This window comes from Drosophila novamexicana, unplaced genomic scaffold, assembly GCF_003285875.2.
Source record: "Drosophila novamexicana strain 15010-1031.04,08,12 unplaced genomic scaffold, DnovRS2.1 tig00000121-arrow-pilon, whole genome shotgun sequence".
NCBI classification, from domain to species: Eukaryota; Metazoa; Arthropoda; class Insecta; order Diptera; family Drosophilidae; genus Drosophila; species Drosophila novamexicana.
In genome coordinates, this window is record NW_020824773.1 from 1,359,069 (window position 1) to 1,375,866 (window position 16,798).

At 32.2% G+C, this 16,798-nt stretch overlaps 1 protein-coding gene and 1 non-coding gene across 6 annotated transcripts in view; one reads left to right on the forward strand and one right to left on the reverse strand.

The window, feature by feature from the left end:
• The first annotated feature begins 1,031 nt into the window (after positions 1–1,031).
• Trnam-cau lies at positions 1,032–1,103 on the forward strand. The gene has a single exon. It is a non-coding gene; the product is annotated as a tRNA-Met (tRNA).
• A 3,967-nt stretch (positions 1,104–5,070) lies between these two features.
• The window catches only part of LOC115757914 (protein muscleblind), a 149,448-nt gene continuing 137,720 nt past the window's right edge, over positions 5,071–16,798 (reverse strand). For 2 of the 5 annotated variants that reach the window (XR_004017380.1, XR_004017379.1), the window contains exons 6-7: positions 7,633–7,717; positions 6,866–6,940 (exon numbers count right to left, since the gene is read on the reverse strand). Coding sequence is in view for 3 of the 5 variants with exons in the window: in XM_030698372.1 (XP_030554232.1) it covers positions 6,018–6,940; positions 7,633–7,717; positions 10,569–10,630 (1,070 nt within the window). In the remaining 2 variants the exon portion in view is untranslated. Of the gene's footprint in view, positions 6,941–7,632; positions 7,718–8,726; positions 8,813–10,426; positions 10,631–16,798 lie in introns of those variants that run through there. The other 3 variants (XM_030698372.1, XM_030698371.1, XM_030698370.1) reach the window with 3 other exon arrangements.

Here is a 16,798-nt window from a genome sequence, read left to right on the forward strand (position 1 = left end):
CCTTTTTCGCTAGCACATTTTTCACTGCCATGTGCCAGGCTGATGTCGTTTTTCTCTTTTCCAACACTGCCACCTGGGGAATTTACATGTGCATGCGTGCGCTTAGCATACCCCAAAACTCTGTAACCTCTGGACACCCTCCGCTTTGCGGCAGGCAAAAAATTCAAGCGGGCTGCTCCACAGTTTAGGTTTTCTTTCTTTCTTTCTTTCCTGTTCATTTTATTTTATCCGTTTATTGCGGTTAAGCAAAAATAATGCCTTTTTGCCTATACCCTCTACTCCCTACCCCATACTTACATATATTATGTTATGCGTGAATTCTCCAGCGGCTTTTGCGTGCATTTGGCTCTTTTTAATTCCATTTTTATATTACTTTTTATTAGCTTAATGCGTAAATTGGGCTTGTTTAAGGTCGCTTGGCTTAATTCGAAAATAAATAAAAATTCTTTTGATTTTCTATGAGATTGGTTCATCCAAAAAATTAAATAAAGAAAATAAAAACAAAAAATATATTGTAATATTATTTACACACGCATAAAAAGATATGCGGCATAGCGACATAGCTCCGCCGACATATCTCCGCCCAGTACATTTTGGAATTAGGTCGCGTTTTTTCTGGCGAAATTATGATGTTTGAAAACGACATAACCCCGCCGTTGATCATGGCGAGATTATGTCGTTTTGAAGCGACATAGCTCCGCCGCTCTAAAAACGAACAAAATTCCGCGCGGAGATATGACGTTTGAAAACGACATAACTCCGCCGTTGATCAAGGCGAGATTATGTCGTTTTAAAGCGACATAGCTCCGCCGACATATTTTCTGGCGAAATTATGACGTTTGAAAACGACATAATTCCGCCGTTGATCATGGCGAGATTATGTCGTTTTGAAGCGACATAGCTCCGTCACTCTAAAAACGACATACATATCTCCTTTTTATTTTTCTCGCACTCCATGTGCTATTTAATGCCAAAAAGAGGGTTGAAGTCCGTTTTGTACATATGCCGCCTTTGCCATCGTTTGCTCAACAAGCAGAGTGGCGCAGTGGAAGCGTGCTGGGCCCATAACCCAGAGGTCCGAGGATCGAAACCTTGCTCTGCTATAGGAAGTTACGTGCTGTAAAGTGACTTTTTTCTTTTATAAAAATTCGAGCTAATTGAAATAAAAAGGCATTTTCGACATTTGGAATTTATTTCTTGTGTTTTTATTGTATTTCATTGTTTTTGGTTGTTTGATGTTTGTTTTTCATGTTTTACTTTACTGCTAAATAACTTTAAATGTTGTATATTCTTTACCATATTCGTTCATATATCTTCAACTTTTTCTTTTCTCTTGTTCTTGTTCATGTTCTGGCTGTTTTAGTTGTTGTTGTTGTTCTTGCTATTTACGCAATTGCAACAAAATGACGCTGTTTGGTGTGCATCTCTTTATTTATCATCTTTGCTCATCTTGTTCTTTACATGTATATAATAACTAAATTTGCTTTATAATAATAAATATAATAATAGTTAATAATGATTTGTTTATTAAATATTTTTAAAAAATGTTCGTTTTAGGAGTATAATTATCATCATCATTTCTTATCATCATTCTCTTTATCATCGTTATAATCGTTGCCAAACGTTCTGTAAACGGGTTCTTTCTCTCCTTTCGCACGAGCTTCCATTTCGTTTAATGCGCTCGTTTACACAGTGTCAATTCATGATTTCGTTAGATTTGCCCAATTCGCTCATTGCATGACTGCAGCTTAAGAACTATTATTTCAATTCATCATTGTTTTGTATATATTTATAGGTAATTGTATATACTAGTTCATTAATTAATGAATATAATAATAAGTATATATGTTAAATACAAAATAATACACACGTTTAGTACGTTTGCATGTATGTTAAAATGAAAAACAAACTACAAAAATATACAATATTTGAACACACAAAACAAATGAGAGAAAAATCTATGACCAACAACAAACAACTTGTATGAATATCACAAAAACATAAAATAATAATAGTAATGTTTATAATCATAATAAAATGAAGTACATAAAACACAAAAACCTATATTGTAGAACACTTTGCAAACTTAAGAGTTAAAACAATAGATCGGGGGCTGGGTTTTGAAGAACACGCTAAGCCCATTGAAAACAATATAAAATTCGTTGATATCACCTGACAAAAATGAAAGACTACTTACAGTTAACATATACACATACACATGAGTATGGGCTACTATATAAATATGTGTATGTAATGTGGTATTTCATTTAATTAAATTAGAATTAAAAATGAATTTTTATACGCACGCTTAAGTTGTTCACACCTAGTTACTTTTTAGTTTTCTTTCATATCCTTTTTTTATTTTTTTGCTGTTGTTTTTTTTTTTTTTTGTTCTTGGGTTTGTTTTTGTATTACAATAAATTGTTTGTTTCTTTACGTTGCAACATTGATTCATTTTTTGTTCTTTACTTTTCAATAAACACATCACATCATATTCACAATTAATAATCATAATAATCTAATATAAATATATATGTATATATATATATATATATATATATATGTATATATATATGTATATATAATATGTATATATATATGTATGCATATTATGTATGTGTGTGTAAATATAAACTAAAATTAACAATAATAACTATGACTTATGCTGAAAAAGACTACACCATACATTATTACATTTAATTATTATGGTTCCGCTATTATAATTATAGTTATATAATTATAAATGTAATATTTAATTTTTTTTCGAATGCGCCATATACAAGCGTCATGTATTACATAAGTGTTAAGTGTGTGTTCAGCTGTATGTTATGTTTGTGTGTGTGTATATGTGTACGTATAGTCAAACAAATTAAAAACTAGTTTGAATTAAAATTATTCAATATATATGTGAAGTATTATTCAATCAATGCACATGATCTACGCATGATATCATCATGACATTCGCTTGATAAAACTTTAAGGCAAATAAAAGTTTCGTTTCTAGTTTACACGTTCGAGAGATTCTCGTATTCTACACGCGTGCCATACAATTACACGCAACTCACGACTCACGATTCACGACATTCGGGCTGTTCGCTTGTAAACAAAATTTGGGGCATCGCTTAAGTAAACATCATATGATACACAGAATCTATGTCCATATTGTAGTAGTATCCTTTTTTTACGTTTTCCTCTCTTAAATCTTACTAGCTAAAACTCTTAATTGTAGAACATTTACGTGTTTTCTTTTGTTTTTCTTTACACGAAACATATTCCTTTGCTATTTTGCAGCTTATTGTTTTCCTCCAATTGTTTATTACATAAGTGTTAGTAACTGTTTAAAATGTTATCGAGTTTAGTGTTGTGTAGTGTTTTAATACCTACGAATATGCATTTATTTTGTTGTAAAGTACTTATTATTCTTTTTTTTAAATTTATTTTTAACTTTTTGTTTGTTTTTTATTTTAATTTCTGTGTTTTAGTTAATAATCTTTCTCTTGTATACAACTTGGCTTTATCGTTCCACTTGTTCTTGTTGTTGTTGTTCTTGTTGTTGTTGTTGTTGTTGTCGTGGTTGCACATAGATTTAAGGTCTGCTTATAATGGACGGAAACTTATTAGGCATTTTTGTTGGAGTTGTTTTTGTTGTTTAAGGTTTCTATGGGTTTATTTCTATAAAAACGTTTGGTTAATTTGTGTTTAGGCTTAGTATTTGAAGAATAGAGTGCTTAGTGTATGAATATGTTCTAGAAGAGGGTATTCGATAAGATAATACAATATGATTGTGGACATTTTAAAGAGTTATGTCAGCAGTTACAGGGAATAAGGAACAAATCAGGGTGCGACGCAAGAAATGCTGTTTGTAAATAAGAAAAGAATTAACAAATTTCCGTATATTATAATCAGCCCTTAAATGTATATGTATATGTATTACGCTTAAAATGTTGAACGATCTTAGCTAATGTTGATTATTATTGTTATTATTATTTATGTATATTTGCGACGCTCTCATCGATAATTTGTGTTTTCTTGATTTATATCTTTAAGTGTATTGATTAATGGAACCGATTTAAAATTACATTTATTTATATTTCAGAAACTTTTCTAATATTGATTGCTACTATTCAATATATATATATTTATATTAAATGTTTTTACCTTTATCCAGTTTCTCTTGTTTTACAAATAAATTGATTTCAATTCTCATTCACTTAATATTGATTTTTCTTCCTTCTCCTTTTGTTAATGTTTCTTTTTATTGATTTCTCTTATTATTTTTTTTTTGTTTCTTTAAAAGATCACATTTCATGTTTAGTTGCCATTAGTAAATATATAAGTATATATTTATGTATGCTTGTATTATACGTGTATATACATAAATATATGGATATACATATCTTGTATATAATAAGTAGGTTTCCTTTCTTCTTTTTCTTTTTGTTGTTGTTGTTGTTGTTGTAATTATTGTAATTTTAATGTTCTGTTTAGTGTTGTGTAGTGTATTACGATTGAATTACTTATCTCGAAAAATTAAATTTACGAACTGTAAATGAAAATCAGTATGCAAAATTTGTAAAACCATTTTGTTGAATATACATATATTTATATTACCTTGAATGGCTTTTATGCTTAAAAATTTTATATAGGAAGATACAGTACGTTAGTTTTTTTTTTCCTTTTTTAATATTTTTTGTGTGTGTTTGTTTTATGAAATGTTTGCTTTTAATATTATTTTATTTTTCTAGAGATTTCAGCTAAATTAATAATACACTTTTAAAAAATTTAGTTTTCCGTGTTTCTTAATTTTCCATAATTTGTTTTTTATTTTTTTTTTTTTTTTTTAATTTTTATTTTTCCTTTCTTTTTACTTATGCAAAAAATGCTTACTGCTTAGATTTGATTATAATTTGAGTGTTGTTTTTGATGCTTCAACTGCTTCATTCTGCATTTTTCTTCGATTTCGCTTTGTGTATTGTAATTAGTATATAAAAAAATATGTTTATTACATTTTATTTGGATTTTCGTTTGTTTTTGTTTTTGCTGTAGTTGCTGATTCGCTTGTTTGTTTTATAAAATGTAAAAAAAGGAATATGGTTTTCTTTTGTATTTTTAAAAAAATCCTTTGAAATTGTTTGCCTTGCGCATTTCTTTCTCTTCATCTGCTTTTCGTTTTTGTTTGGTAGTAAATCGTTGTTGCAAAAATAGGACGTGACTGTACTTATATATTTTTTATAATTTATTTTTGTTGTTTGTTGTTGTTGTTTTTGTTGTTGTTGTTTTAACATACTCGTATTTGTTGTTGCTGCTTAATCATGGCCTATGAATGTTTACTCGTTTTGATTAATTTTGACTATTTTCAATGTAATTTGTTGTAGACTTTTCATTAGGCTTATCGACAGCTATATTATTAACACTCCTTACTAAATGTTTACTTTAATTGTTATAATAATATTTATTTATATTTTATTTGTATTTGCATTGAAATATGGAACACTAGAGTTTAAAATAGTTTGTAACTAATTTTAATGCAACTGCGCTTTTCCCATTTTGGTATAACTATTTATTTATTTTTTTTATTTATTTTTTTTATCAATTTCAATTATTTTAATTGCTAAATTTTTCTGTTTCTCATTTAACAACACTAAACATTTTTTTTTTGTAATTTTCTTTTATTTTTTTGTGGGTTTTCTAATATTGTAGAGTTGTCACTCAATGTTTTCTCTTTATGTATGTCGATTGTGTGTAAATCTGATGCTTACGTTAAAGTCTTGCTATACGTACGAAAAAGTTATGTAAATTTCTCAATATATATATTTTATATTTTTTAGTTTTATTATTTTTTTTATATTTCCTCATAATGTTTGTTGCTCTTGTAAATAGTTCATATCAACCTTTAATTTGCATCAAAATTTTATTCGATTTTATTTTACTGTGTGTTGGTGTTAATGCGTGTGTGTGTGTGTGTGTGTGTGTGTGTGTGTGTGTGTGTGTGTGTGTGTGTGTGTGCGTGTGCTTGTTTAGATGCATGATGAGGGCGCGGCTATTGTGGCCGGCGTAACGGTGATTGTGGTGGCCGGCAGAGCAGCCACTGTGGTGGCCACCACCGGATAATGATGACCCACATACGCGTGTTGCTGATGGTGTATCAGGCTGTGATGTTGCTGCTGTTGGTGCTGCTGCGGCGTCGTGTACTTGAGGACATGTTGCTGCGGCAGCGAGATGAAGGGCGCTGCCTGAATGGGTATACAGTTGGAATTGTAATCGCTGCTTAGCACCAGAGTAGGCGTGGCATCGGTATAGTAGGCAGGCGCCTTGAGAAATGCCGCTGTCGGTGCCGCAGCAGCAGCAGCAGCGTATTGTTGCTGCGGTGTGGGCATTGTTGCCGTCGATGTAGTGGACAGCGTGGTGGCCGACGATAGTGTGGGAGATGTGGCTATGGAACAGGAGGATGATGAGGAGGCCGAAGAGGGGGAGTACGGTGAGCTGCAGTGGTAAGTAATATGCTGTTGTTGTTGCTGCTGTTGCTGCTGATGATGATGTTGCTGATACATGTTGCTGGCGTGGTGTGTGGCTGCTGCTGCTGCTGCTTTATTTGTGTTGCTGTGATAGTAGTTGGTGTTGGTATGATAACTGTATTGCTGCTGCGGCTGTTGTTGTTGCTGCTGCTGCAGCTGCTGTTGCTGCTGATGCGGCTCAATGATGATCAAATTGTTGTTGCTGTTGTTATAGCCAGCAGCAACTGCTGCTGCCGTTGTTGTTGCCACCACACTGCCAGCAGCCGCCTGCTGCTCACTGGGATTGGTGATCATGGCGGCCATTATATTGGCCGGTGGCAAGACAATCGGTATATGATAGTATTTACACTGTTTACGACGGCACTGGCTATTGGCATGATCCCGACAGACAGCAACACGTTGATCAATCACCTCGACCTTGTCATCTGCGTAGAGAATGGGGCGTGAGAATAAAGAAAAGTTATCGATTAGTAGTTGGTAACAAGTGGGACATCAAGTTGTAATGGAGTTATTGATAAACAGTGAAAGCAATTATAAAAATAATTGTTTATTTCTTTTTTTTATTTTTTTATTTTATTTTCAATGCCCGCGAGCAAAAGAGATCTTGAAAGCCGCTTTCTAAGTGTAACCGAAGTCTTGGTTACTCTTCAAACTTGAGGCAAAAGTGAAGTTTATTGAATATGAAGCGAATATTCATTGGGTTTGGTGCAAATGAAAACGGACTTGAGTTGAGTTTGATCTTGAACTTGAGTCCTACAACTTCGGCTAGAAATAGTTATCCAAAAACAAAATAAATCCAATTCAGTTTGTAAAAGGTATTACAATCTTATTTGCGTGTATTTTGTGTGTGTAATTTCTTGGAAATTGATTGAACCTAAAAAAAAAAAAAAAAAACAAAACAAGAACAAAGACAACGGGAAGATCAAATTAAAATGTTGCCAATTGAGCAAAAAGAAATACAAAATAATTTAATATTTTCTCTCAACTACAAAATATAAAATGGAATTTTCTTTAAACAATCGCTAGAGGAAAAGCATTTAAAGCAACAAAACTAAATACTAGAACTAAAACTAAATGCTACAACTAAAAACTAAAGAACATAAGCACATGCACTTACCTTCAGTTAAATGAACGAATCTACAATTTAACCGACTGCACATAGATCTATTAAAATCTTGGCACACCGGGAGGGTGTCCAGTAACTATATAGATGTTTGTTTATTTGCATAAACAACATGAGAGTTATATATAGTTTGTTTTTTTTTTGTAAATTGATTTTTTTTGGGTATGGCAGGATGCAAATGTCGTAAGGAAACCAATTGACAAAATAATAATTAAATTTTTGTTTGTTGTGGTTTCAGAGTGTTTTTGATATTATTTTGGGAATTTTCGGGGTTTCGTTTGAAAAAAAGAGAAGAGCAGAAAAAGAAAAGAAAAAGAGCACAAATTAGTTATATTCTTATAATAATCATATGATACACTAAAATTGTTAATGGTTGTTAGATTTATTACGCTTGGTGTACATTTTCTTTTTTTTTTCTTTCGGTTTTTCAATGTTAGTCGCTGTTTAATAAAATAGTTAACAGGGTTTTTCATTTCATGATAAATACATTAATCGTATGTTAGACTAGTTTTTGACTTAAATAATCTTAAAATAGGCAATAGGAGAATAAATAATAATATGGCGGCGCAAATGAATTTAAAACTCTCTTAATAATATGTTTTGCGAATGAATCCTGGAAAATGGGTCGCATCTATAAAGTATGTGTTCTAAAGTTTTCGGTGTTTGGAGCGTGAAGTGTCATTAACTTTATGATAATCAAAAAGAAAAAAGAAGGTGTTTTTAAACATAAATTTGTTTGTTTTTGATTCGAAAAACTTAAATGCTAAGCTTAAAAATAAAGTTTGCCACAAAAGCTTTAAGTCGAACTTAGGGAAATCTAGAAATCAATGTGGAAATAAAACACCTTTAAAGCAGCAAGTATTGGACAACTAAAACTTAGCTTTTGAAAGAGCCAACGGTATATGGAGAAGCCAAGAAGCTTTCAAGCACAGCATAGAGATAGACAGAGAGACAGAGTGGGAGAGCGAGAAAGAGCTTTAGGTCTGTAACACTCACTTTTTGATAAGGTTTTGAACGCACGCGCCTTAGATACGAAATATATAGATATATATTTATATATATATATATATGTATATATGTATAATACAAGAAAAGATTTAGTCATTTTGATTGATTGCTTAAGTTCTAGTGGGCTGAATTATGCAGTAACAGTTACATATCCTAATAGGCGGCACTAGAAATATAAGAAAAAAGAGAAAGAGAAAGAGAGGGAGAGAACGTAATACATACGCAATGTTAATTTGTATACCATAAAAAATGACGCCTGTGTTTTATTTTTATGTTTTCGAAGAAACAGTCAAAAAATTTGTAAGGATAACACAATAAGAAACAGAAAATTATAACGTAACCAAATCATAAATTTGGCCTTGAGTAGCGCGCAAAAGCTGCTAAAGCTAACTGAACGTGAAAAGCTTTTAAGCTTAAATACAGCGATCGCCTTTAACGCGCGCGAAAGCTCAAAGCTCATTGCCAGATATGCGATGCTATTATATGAGTATTTTGAGTAAGTATATCAAAAGTGTTGCTTGGCACACAGATTTTGGGTGGAATGCAACAGGCACACAATATAAGAGTGAGCGAGAGAGATATATAGAAAGAGAGTGTGGAGAGTGGGGCGGGGAAAGTATCGTAAACGTATTCAATGTAAATAAAATTTAAATTGCTCGCCGCTCTTTACCTAATTATATAAAATGTGCCGTTCATTAGCATAGGACACTGAGTGTATAATACGCCCCGTTCCGGCTGGGCTGTGTTTGGTATCAAATAGAGAGAACATTGATTACGGATTAGCTGGGAGTCTATAAGGTACAATTATTCAGTTTTATTTGTTTAAATTTTTGTTTTTTGTTTTTTTTTTTTTTCTATTTCTCAGTTTAATGCTGCTGCTGTCTTTGGCAAATATTGACGCCAGGTGGAATGTGTGAGGTGTGTGTGTATGAGTGTGAGCGTGTGTGTGTCTGTGTGTGTGAGTGTGGGCGTGTCCCTGTGTGCGTATTGGGTCAGACATTTGTGCAAACAGCTGCTAACAGCTCTGACACTCAAAGGTGTGTCCATGTCAGGGCGCTGACATCATCGCTGACAATGTTGGCAACGCCTTCAAAATGGCCGTCGACACTTGTTCATCCTTGTCGTTGTTGTTGTAATCATAGTTGTTGCTCTTGCTCTTGCTGTTGACGTTGTTGTTGTTGTTGTTGTTGTTGTTGTTGTCGTCGTTATGGTCTGACGCTGCCGTCGTTGTCACTAGGGGCGCGGCAGCGCATTTAATTTGATTAACCCAATTCACGCAGGGAGTGTTGAAATGTGTGCCACTGTAGCTGCATACCCTTCCCGCATACAGGGTACTACAGCTGTGACACGTTGTTTGCTCAGCAGGCGCGGTAATGCTTCTTTATTTTGACAGAACCAAGTCTTTATATATAAATTAATTGCTTAGTTTTTATAAATGGTTTTCAATGAAAAACTCTTTCGATTGAGGTTCTTTTTAAAGCGGCTCTACACTCTAAGATCGGACTATAATATTGTGTGGGGTATTTTCAGCGAAGGGTATTTGAATTTCGGCTAGCCGAATAATGTTTTAAAATTTTCTTATTTGATATGAAAAACAGTAATCGTCATTTTAGAATGAAATTTGACACTTGAGACTAGATAATTATATACTTGCTGCTCTAATTGCGTTTTATTTCTATATGATTATAAACATAAAATACAATTTATCACTAATCTTGTCTTGAATGGTGTTGGGTGTTTGTTTTTGTTGCCTTTTGAAACAGAACTTAGAACTAAATAAAAATTTGAAATGTTAATCGTAAAATGTAAGCGCAAGGTACGCTAACATGCAAAAGATATTGTATTAACAACTGCTTAGCATGCTGCTAACAGACTGTTAGACTGTTAGCTTCGCAAGCATTCACCAAGGGCAGAGACTGTACCTGTCCGCTGGCATCGGTGTAGATAACACAGGAAGCATTAAGAGGTGGCATTTTAGTGTTTGCTATAATTATCGATAATCACAAGCCGGCAAAACATGCAATTTGCATTTTGGTTGAAAGGTGTTAAATTATATTTAAATATATACGAGATGTGTGAGGTGAGTGGTAGAAGAATAGATATAAATGTGTGAACAAAATTGTTGCATTGTTTTATTGTTTGTTGTTGTGGTTTGATTTTGCGGTTTGATCAAAGTTGGAATCCATGCAGCGTTTGGCAAGTGTGTGTTTGTGTGTGTACATTTGGTATCATTATTTGGTTGCATTTTGCCATTTAAGTCCCAATCCGTGCGAGTTTTTTTTTGTTGGTATTTTTCATTCGTTGAAAACATAAAATTTGGTTGCATGCAAATTGAAGAGTATTTTATTGTTTGTTTATTATTTGAACGCATTTGTGTTAGCATGTAAATGGAAAAAATATGAAATTAGTAGAAACAATATGAGTACATACGTATGTAAATAGAGGATTGCTGATAAATAAAATTTTAATTATTTTGCTTTTAACATTAAATGGCAGAGGCTTAAATTAAGCTTAAGCTGCATTTGCGATGCAACAAAAGTTCGTCTGAAAGTGGGCGATTTATTCTTGCAAGTGCATCTTTTCCATCTCTACGTTATTAACATTTTATTGAAAGTCCTGGTTATTATCAACATTTGTTAAATCATCTGCAAAGCCTATAATTCGTAAAATTGTAATCTGTGTAATGAACTGAAATTTAAGCTGTTGTTTCTCCCAAAACTATATTTTACGCTTACCTTCAGCTAACCTTTAATTGAACTCTCAACTGCGCCATAATTACGTTTGAAATTCATTTTATGCAAATTTAACAGACGCCCATACCAAAATACAAAAACACAAAAAAAAGGGAAACTCTGAACCACACAAAAACACGAGTTAATAAATGTAAATTTATGACACGCCTTTCCTGTTCGTCCATTTGTGTGCTGCAATTACGCTTCGGTTTTTTATGTTCTACTCATTACAGTTCTTGTTGCAGTAACTTGTTGCTTGTGCCACACACAAAAAGTTGTGCCACAAGTTTTTGCTGAACCAGAATTTTGTTGCATGGCATATGCAAATGGCAAAACGCACTTAAAGCTAGAATAAATTAGTATAATGACTATTTAACTATTTAAGCATAATATTCAGGTGTCTATTGATAGGAGCCTGTAAGCTGTAAGCGAATTAGTAAAAGTGTTGCATACATGTTGGGCGCGTCTATGTAAAAGCCATGTTAACTGTTAGCAGAAGCTGTAAAATAAAGTGTAATAATAAACAGCAAGTCATTTTTTAGAAAATAAATTTGAACGAAAAGCACGCGTAAAAGCCATGAAAGCAAAAAGAGCAGCAACTGAAATAAGAAAAAAATGGCATCAAAAAATCATGTAAATTATGGCAGGGGGAAAAATATATATAAATAAAAATTATAAATCAGCACACGGCAGAAAAAATTGTTTTTTGAAGCGCATTTTAAATTTGTTACTGGCGCAGCAGCTGTAATTAAAAAACAAACAGTCAATTTAAATACATATATAGTTATATATTATATTATTATATCTAAACATAGGCAGTTAGTTTAGCAAGCGCTCTAGGCAAATATCAGACAAGACACGCACACATAAACAAAAGTCAATAAATAAATAATAAAAAAAAAACTTAAACAATGCGAATACTTACTACATTAAGTACATACAAACAAGCCTGCAAAAGTCGATGAAATATAAGTACAGATATATATCACATATAGCTTAGTATAGTTATATTACCACGCTGACTGGCTTGTGTATGCAAGCGAGTGTGTGTGTGTGTGTGTGTGTGGGTGTGTGTGTGTGCTGAAAAGTAGGCTACAATTTTCGTTTACTTAATATCCAGAACAAGTCAGAATTGAAGCAACAGTTAAAACGCATCTGATGTGCAGCTCAGTTGTGTGTATGTATGTGTGGGTGTGTGTATGCATGTGTATCTGTATAATTTAGTTCTTAAAGCAGTTAACGTTTAACGGTGTCTGCAAGCGTTGAATTTTCATTAGCTACATTCGAATATGACAGCTAAATAGCTCTGAATGTTGTTGTTGTTGTTGTGGTTGTTGTTGCATGTATTTGTTTTGTGGTTAACATATGTTGTTTCATTGTAATCAGCATACGGTCATACATAATACTTGTGTAATCCATGTAAAAAGAAAAGGAGTCATGTTAATAACATTGCTTGCAAAAGGTGTACCACATCATTTTATCATAGATAACAGCTAAAGAGAGCAGAGAGTAAAAGCATATGTTTTTCTTTTTTTTTTGTAATTAAGTTGCCGTTATTTTAGAAATAAACGTGACTTTTGCCTATAAACTTTATTTGAAATCTAAGTATTTATATTATTGAGACGTTAACAATGTGAGATAATTAAGGTTTTAAAATATTTCAATATTCAAGTAGCAAAAGTATTTGTTATTTGGATAAATTCATTTCAAATGCGGGGTATCATAAATGTTAAATTTTAATTCATTTTAACATGAATGCGAAAATTACCCATTGATATTAAACAGTTCTTAAAGCTTTAAAAAGGAAGCTGTATAGCGTACTTAGTTGCATATATCTCTCTGATTTCTTTAGCAATTTCGCATAAATAACTAAAAATAACACTACAATCGAAAAAAAATAATATATTCATACTTAGCGGCTAGTTAACATAGTTACTAAATTCAAATATGTTTGAATAATAATATGGAATAATACGTACGAGTACGAGTAAAACAAAAGCTCATTGGGCAGTGCACCAGCTTACCTTAGAAGTGCGTTTTAGCTTATACGAGTATTGTAGCTCATTTACCATCATACCACATGCCTGAGAAGCCAAATACGAGTATAGTAAATAAACGTAATGTATTTAGCGGGTACTTCGCAATTTCAATCACAGTTAGCATGAAAGTGACAGCCACTTGCAACACAGGACTTGCAACTTCAAATGTTGGCGTAGGTTTTTTTGGATTTTCTTTAATACTTCTTAGTTTCTCATTATTTTTTATATATATTTTTTGATTTTTAATTTTGTACTTGCTACGAAAGTTCTTGTTTCATTGAGCACATGCTGAAAAATTACAATACGATACGCTCCAAAAGGAATATACGAAATGATAAGAGAACAGAAAAACGAATTCAACGAACATGAGATACGTAACATGTAGAAGAGAAACGTACTTCCCACTATGTAAAGGGGATATAAAAACAACCTGTACGAGTGTTACGTGTACAAGTAGCCAATGGTAACATCAAAACAGAGGGAGAGACAGAGATAGAGAAAGAGGCAGACACAGAAAGAGAGATAGAGAGAGAGAGAGAGAGAGAGAGAGAGAGAGAGAGAGAGAGTAAGAGAGATCAAGAGTGAAAGAGATACACAATTGAATGGGACATTGAAAAGATTACTGCATTGTTTTGTGTTGTGTATGTGTGTGTGTGTGTGTGTGTGTGTGTGTTTGGAAACACGATGGAATCTTCTCATTATAATAGGTATTATTCAGACTCATATGGGTTCTCTTTTGTAAGACTTTTGTAGTTTCAGTTTTTTTTTTGTATTATTCAATTGGAAAACATGCAAAAGACTTTTAGAGGGTGGGATAGTGTTATACTAGAGTTTATAGAAAGAGATTGAGAGAGAGAGAGAGAGAGGCAAAATGTTAGTTTGAATTAAGACGAAGAATAAAAGAGAGCAAAATGTTAGCGAAAATCAAAAAAAAATAACAAAAATGGTTTAAAGCGTTTCTTTGAAACATTACAAAAGCGCTTAACTCTAGAGATATATATATATAAATATATATATACTTTTTTATTATAATATTTGTATATTAGGGTTCCATACACATAAACCAATTATAAACCAAATACGAGCTCGAGCAAGCCATGTGTTGAAAACGAGTACTTCGAGTACTATCTTGGTTATGGAGTGTACGTATGTGTGTGTGTGAGTGTCTGTATATATCGATAAGAAAATTGGAGTCGAGCAGAGAGCACATTGATAAACGCCTAACATATACCAGTGAATTGAAAAGAAGCATATGGAAATTCTTAAAATGTTTTTAGTAAGCTTTTCAAATGAGCAGCAAAATAAAACGAGGTTCAAATTAAGTTGGGGAACTTAAGAGCTAAATGGTCAATCGGTATAATATCTATATAAACTAACAGTAAATAGCAAAGTAAATTGAAATATTTCAATAGAATATAGGACAATGCACAGCAAAAACTTTTGGTATTAGTAGTGTGTCTGTGTGTGTGTGTGTGTGTGTGTGTTGGTGTGAGAGAGAGAGAGAAAGAGAAAATGTACGCAGAATATAAGTGTTAAGTTTGCCATTGAGCACTTTCCAAGGTTACGAGTTAAGTAAAAGAAGCAACAAGTTTTTACGGTTTTTACAATAAAACGTTCATATAATTTTCAATATATTTTTGTTAATTTTTGCATTATTGTTTTGTATTAGTTTTTATGTTTTCTTTTTAACGCATAGTTAATAAGACTAATTTTTGTGTATTTTTTTTTTTTTTGTATAGCACATAGAACATATTCATTAAAGTGTTTGCTTGTATTGGTTGCTTTGTGTATAAGTTGTGTATAAGTTATATATATATATATATATATAGGTATAAAGATTTTTATTTTATTTTATTATAAAACAATTTTGTTGTTTTTTTTTTTCACTTTCAAATGTTACCAACTTAGATTTCTCTTTGCTCAACATACATGCATTAGTTAACTTAGATACACTGAAGTTTGCTGCTTGTTAATTTCTGTTATTTTTTTTTTTATCAAATATACATGAGATATTGGTAGCGCTAGGTTTTGTTAAGTAAATAATAAAAGAGAAATGCAAAATGAAAGTGGCATCGCTTTGGGATGCGCTTTATAGCCATACATTAGTTTGAAATTGTTTCTTTGATGTAAGAGATTTTTCCCAGTGTGCTTGTTTGTTGCGCAGTATGTGTCTTTCTAGTATGTGGTGTTCTTTACAAAAAACTGTGCTGGTTATTAACTCTCATCTACAAAATATAAGTTTAAAGTCTATTATCAATTATGGCCGAGCGCGTCTATGCTACATGTTCTTCTTATTTTGGACGGTACTATATTTTTATGGCTTTCTACAATATTGAACTATGTTTAGGCTGGGCGCAAAATCTAAGGTTGTAAAGACTGTACGGAGCTACAAGGGCTCTAAAACTGCGTATACAAAATTCCTAGTTGAATGGACAATGGGCTGGTTCAGCCTACGGTTAAAATTCAATATATTCCGCATATCATTTCGTTGTGATCTTATTGTTTGTTGCACTGTTAACTCGCTGTTAGCTCGATGCTTATGTTAATATTTGTGTGGTGTGCCGTGTTTTCTTTAGATATTGGTTTAAGCAGAATAGAAAATAAATTTTGTTTTATTTAAATTGTGCATTGCAACTGTCAGTTAATAAATTTAAGGGAAAGCAGAAAACAATATTTCACTTGTGAAAATAATAATCAGTATTTTTTCTAATACGTATTTGTAATGTACGAGTATCTATTTCTCTTGCAGGCCGCTTCGCGCGTTCATAACATGCAGTGGTTGAGTTTGAATAAACCTTTTTTTTATTGTAATTATTTTTATTACAATTTTTTTTTTAACAATTAGCGCTAAACATGTTTTGCACAGAGATCTCTAAGATTTTAGTATTTTGTTGTTTTGACCAAACAATTCTACAATGTTAACGAAAAACATACGACAGCTAGAGAACTGGACATACATAGACTATTATTATGTAACATACTTTTAGCAAGACATATATCGATAGTTCGTAGTATTATTATTTTTTTTTTGCTTGTCAGTTCCCAAAGTTTTCGATTTGCTGCATGTTTAGTAAGCAACTTTCTTATCATGTATATATATATGTAGGTATAAAAGTAAGTAGTAAGCCTGCCACAAGTCAAGCGAGAATAGTTATATATATATATATATAGGTATGCATGTGTATTGTTTTCAGATTTTACAGCTAGTTTCTACCGATAAACGAAATAGTATTTGGTTAGCGTACTCAGTTTTGTTTGCCATCAATCTATGAGCTATACATAGAGAAAATTACTAAATCTAGATTTTTTTTATTATATAAGTATATATTTTCTATTTAGTTGGGCAATGAAGTAATCAAAAAGTTTTGAAGCATTTCACAG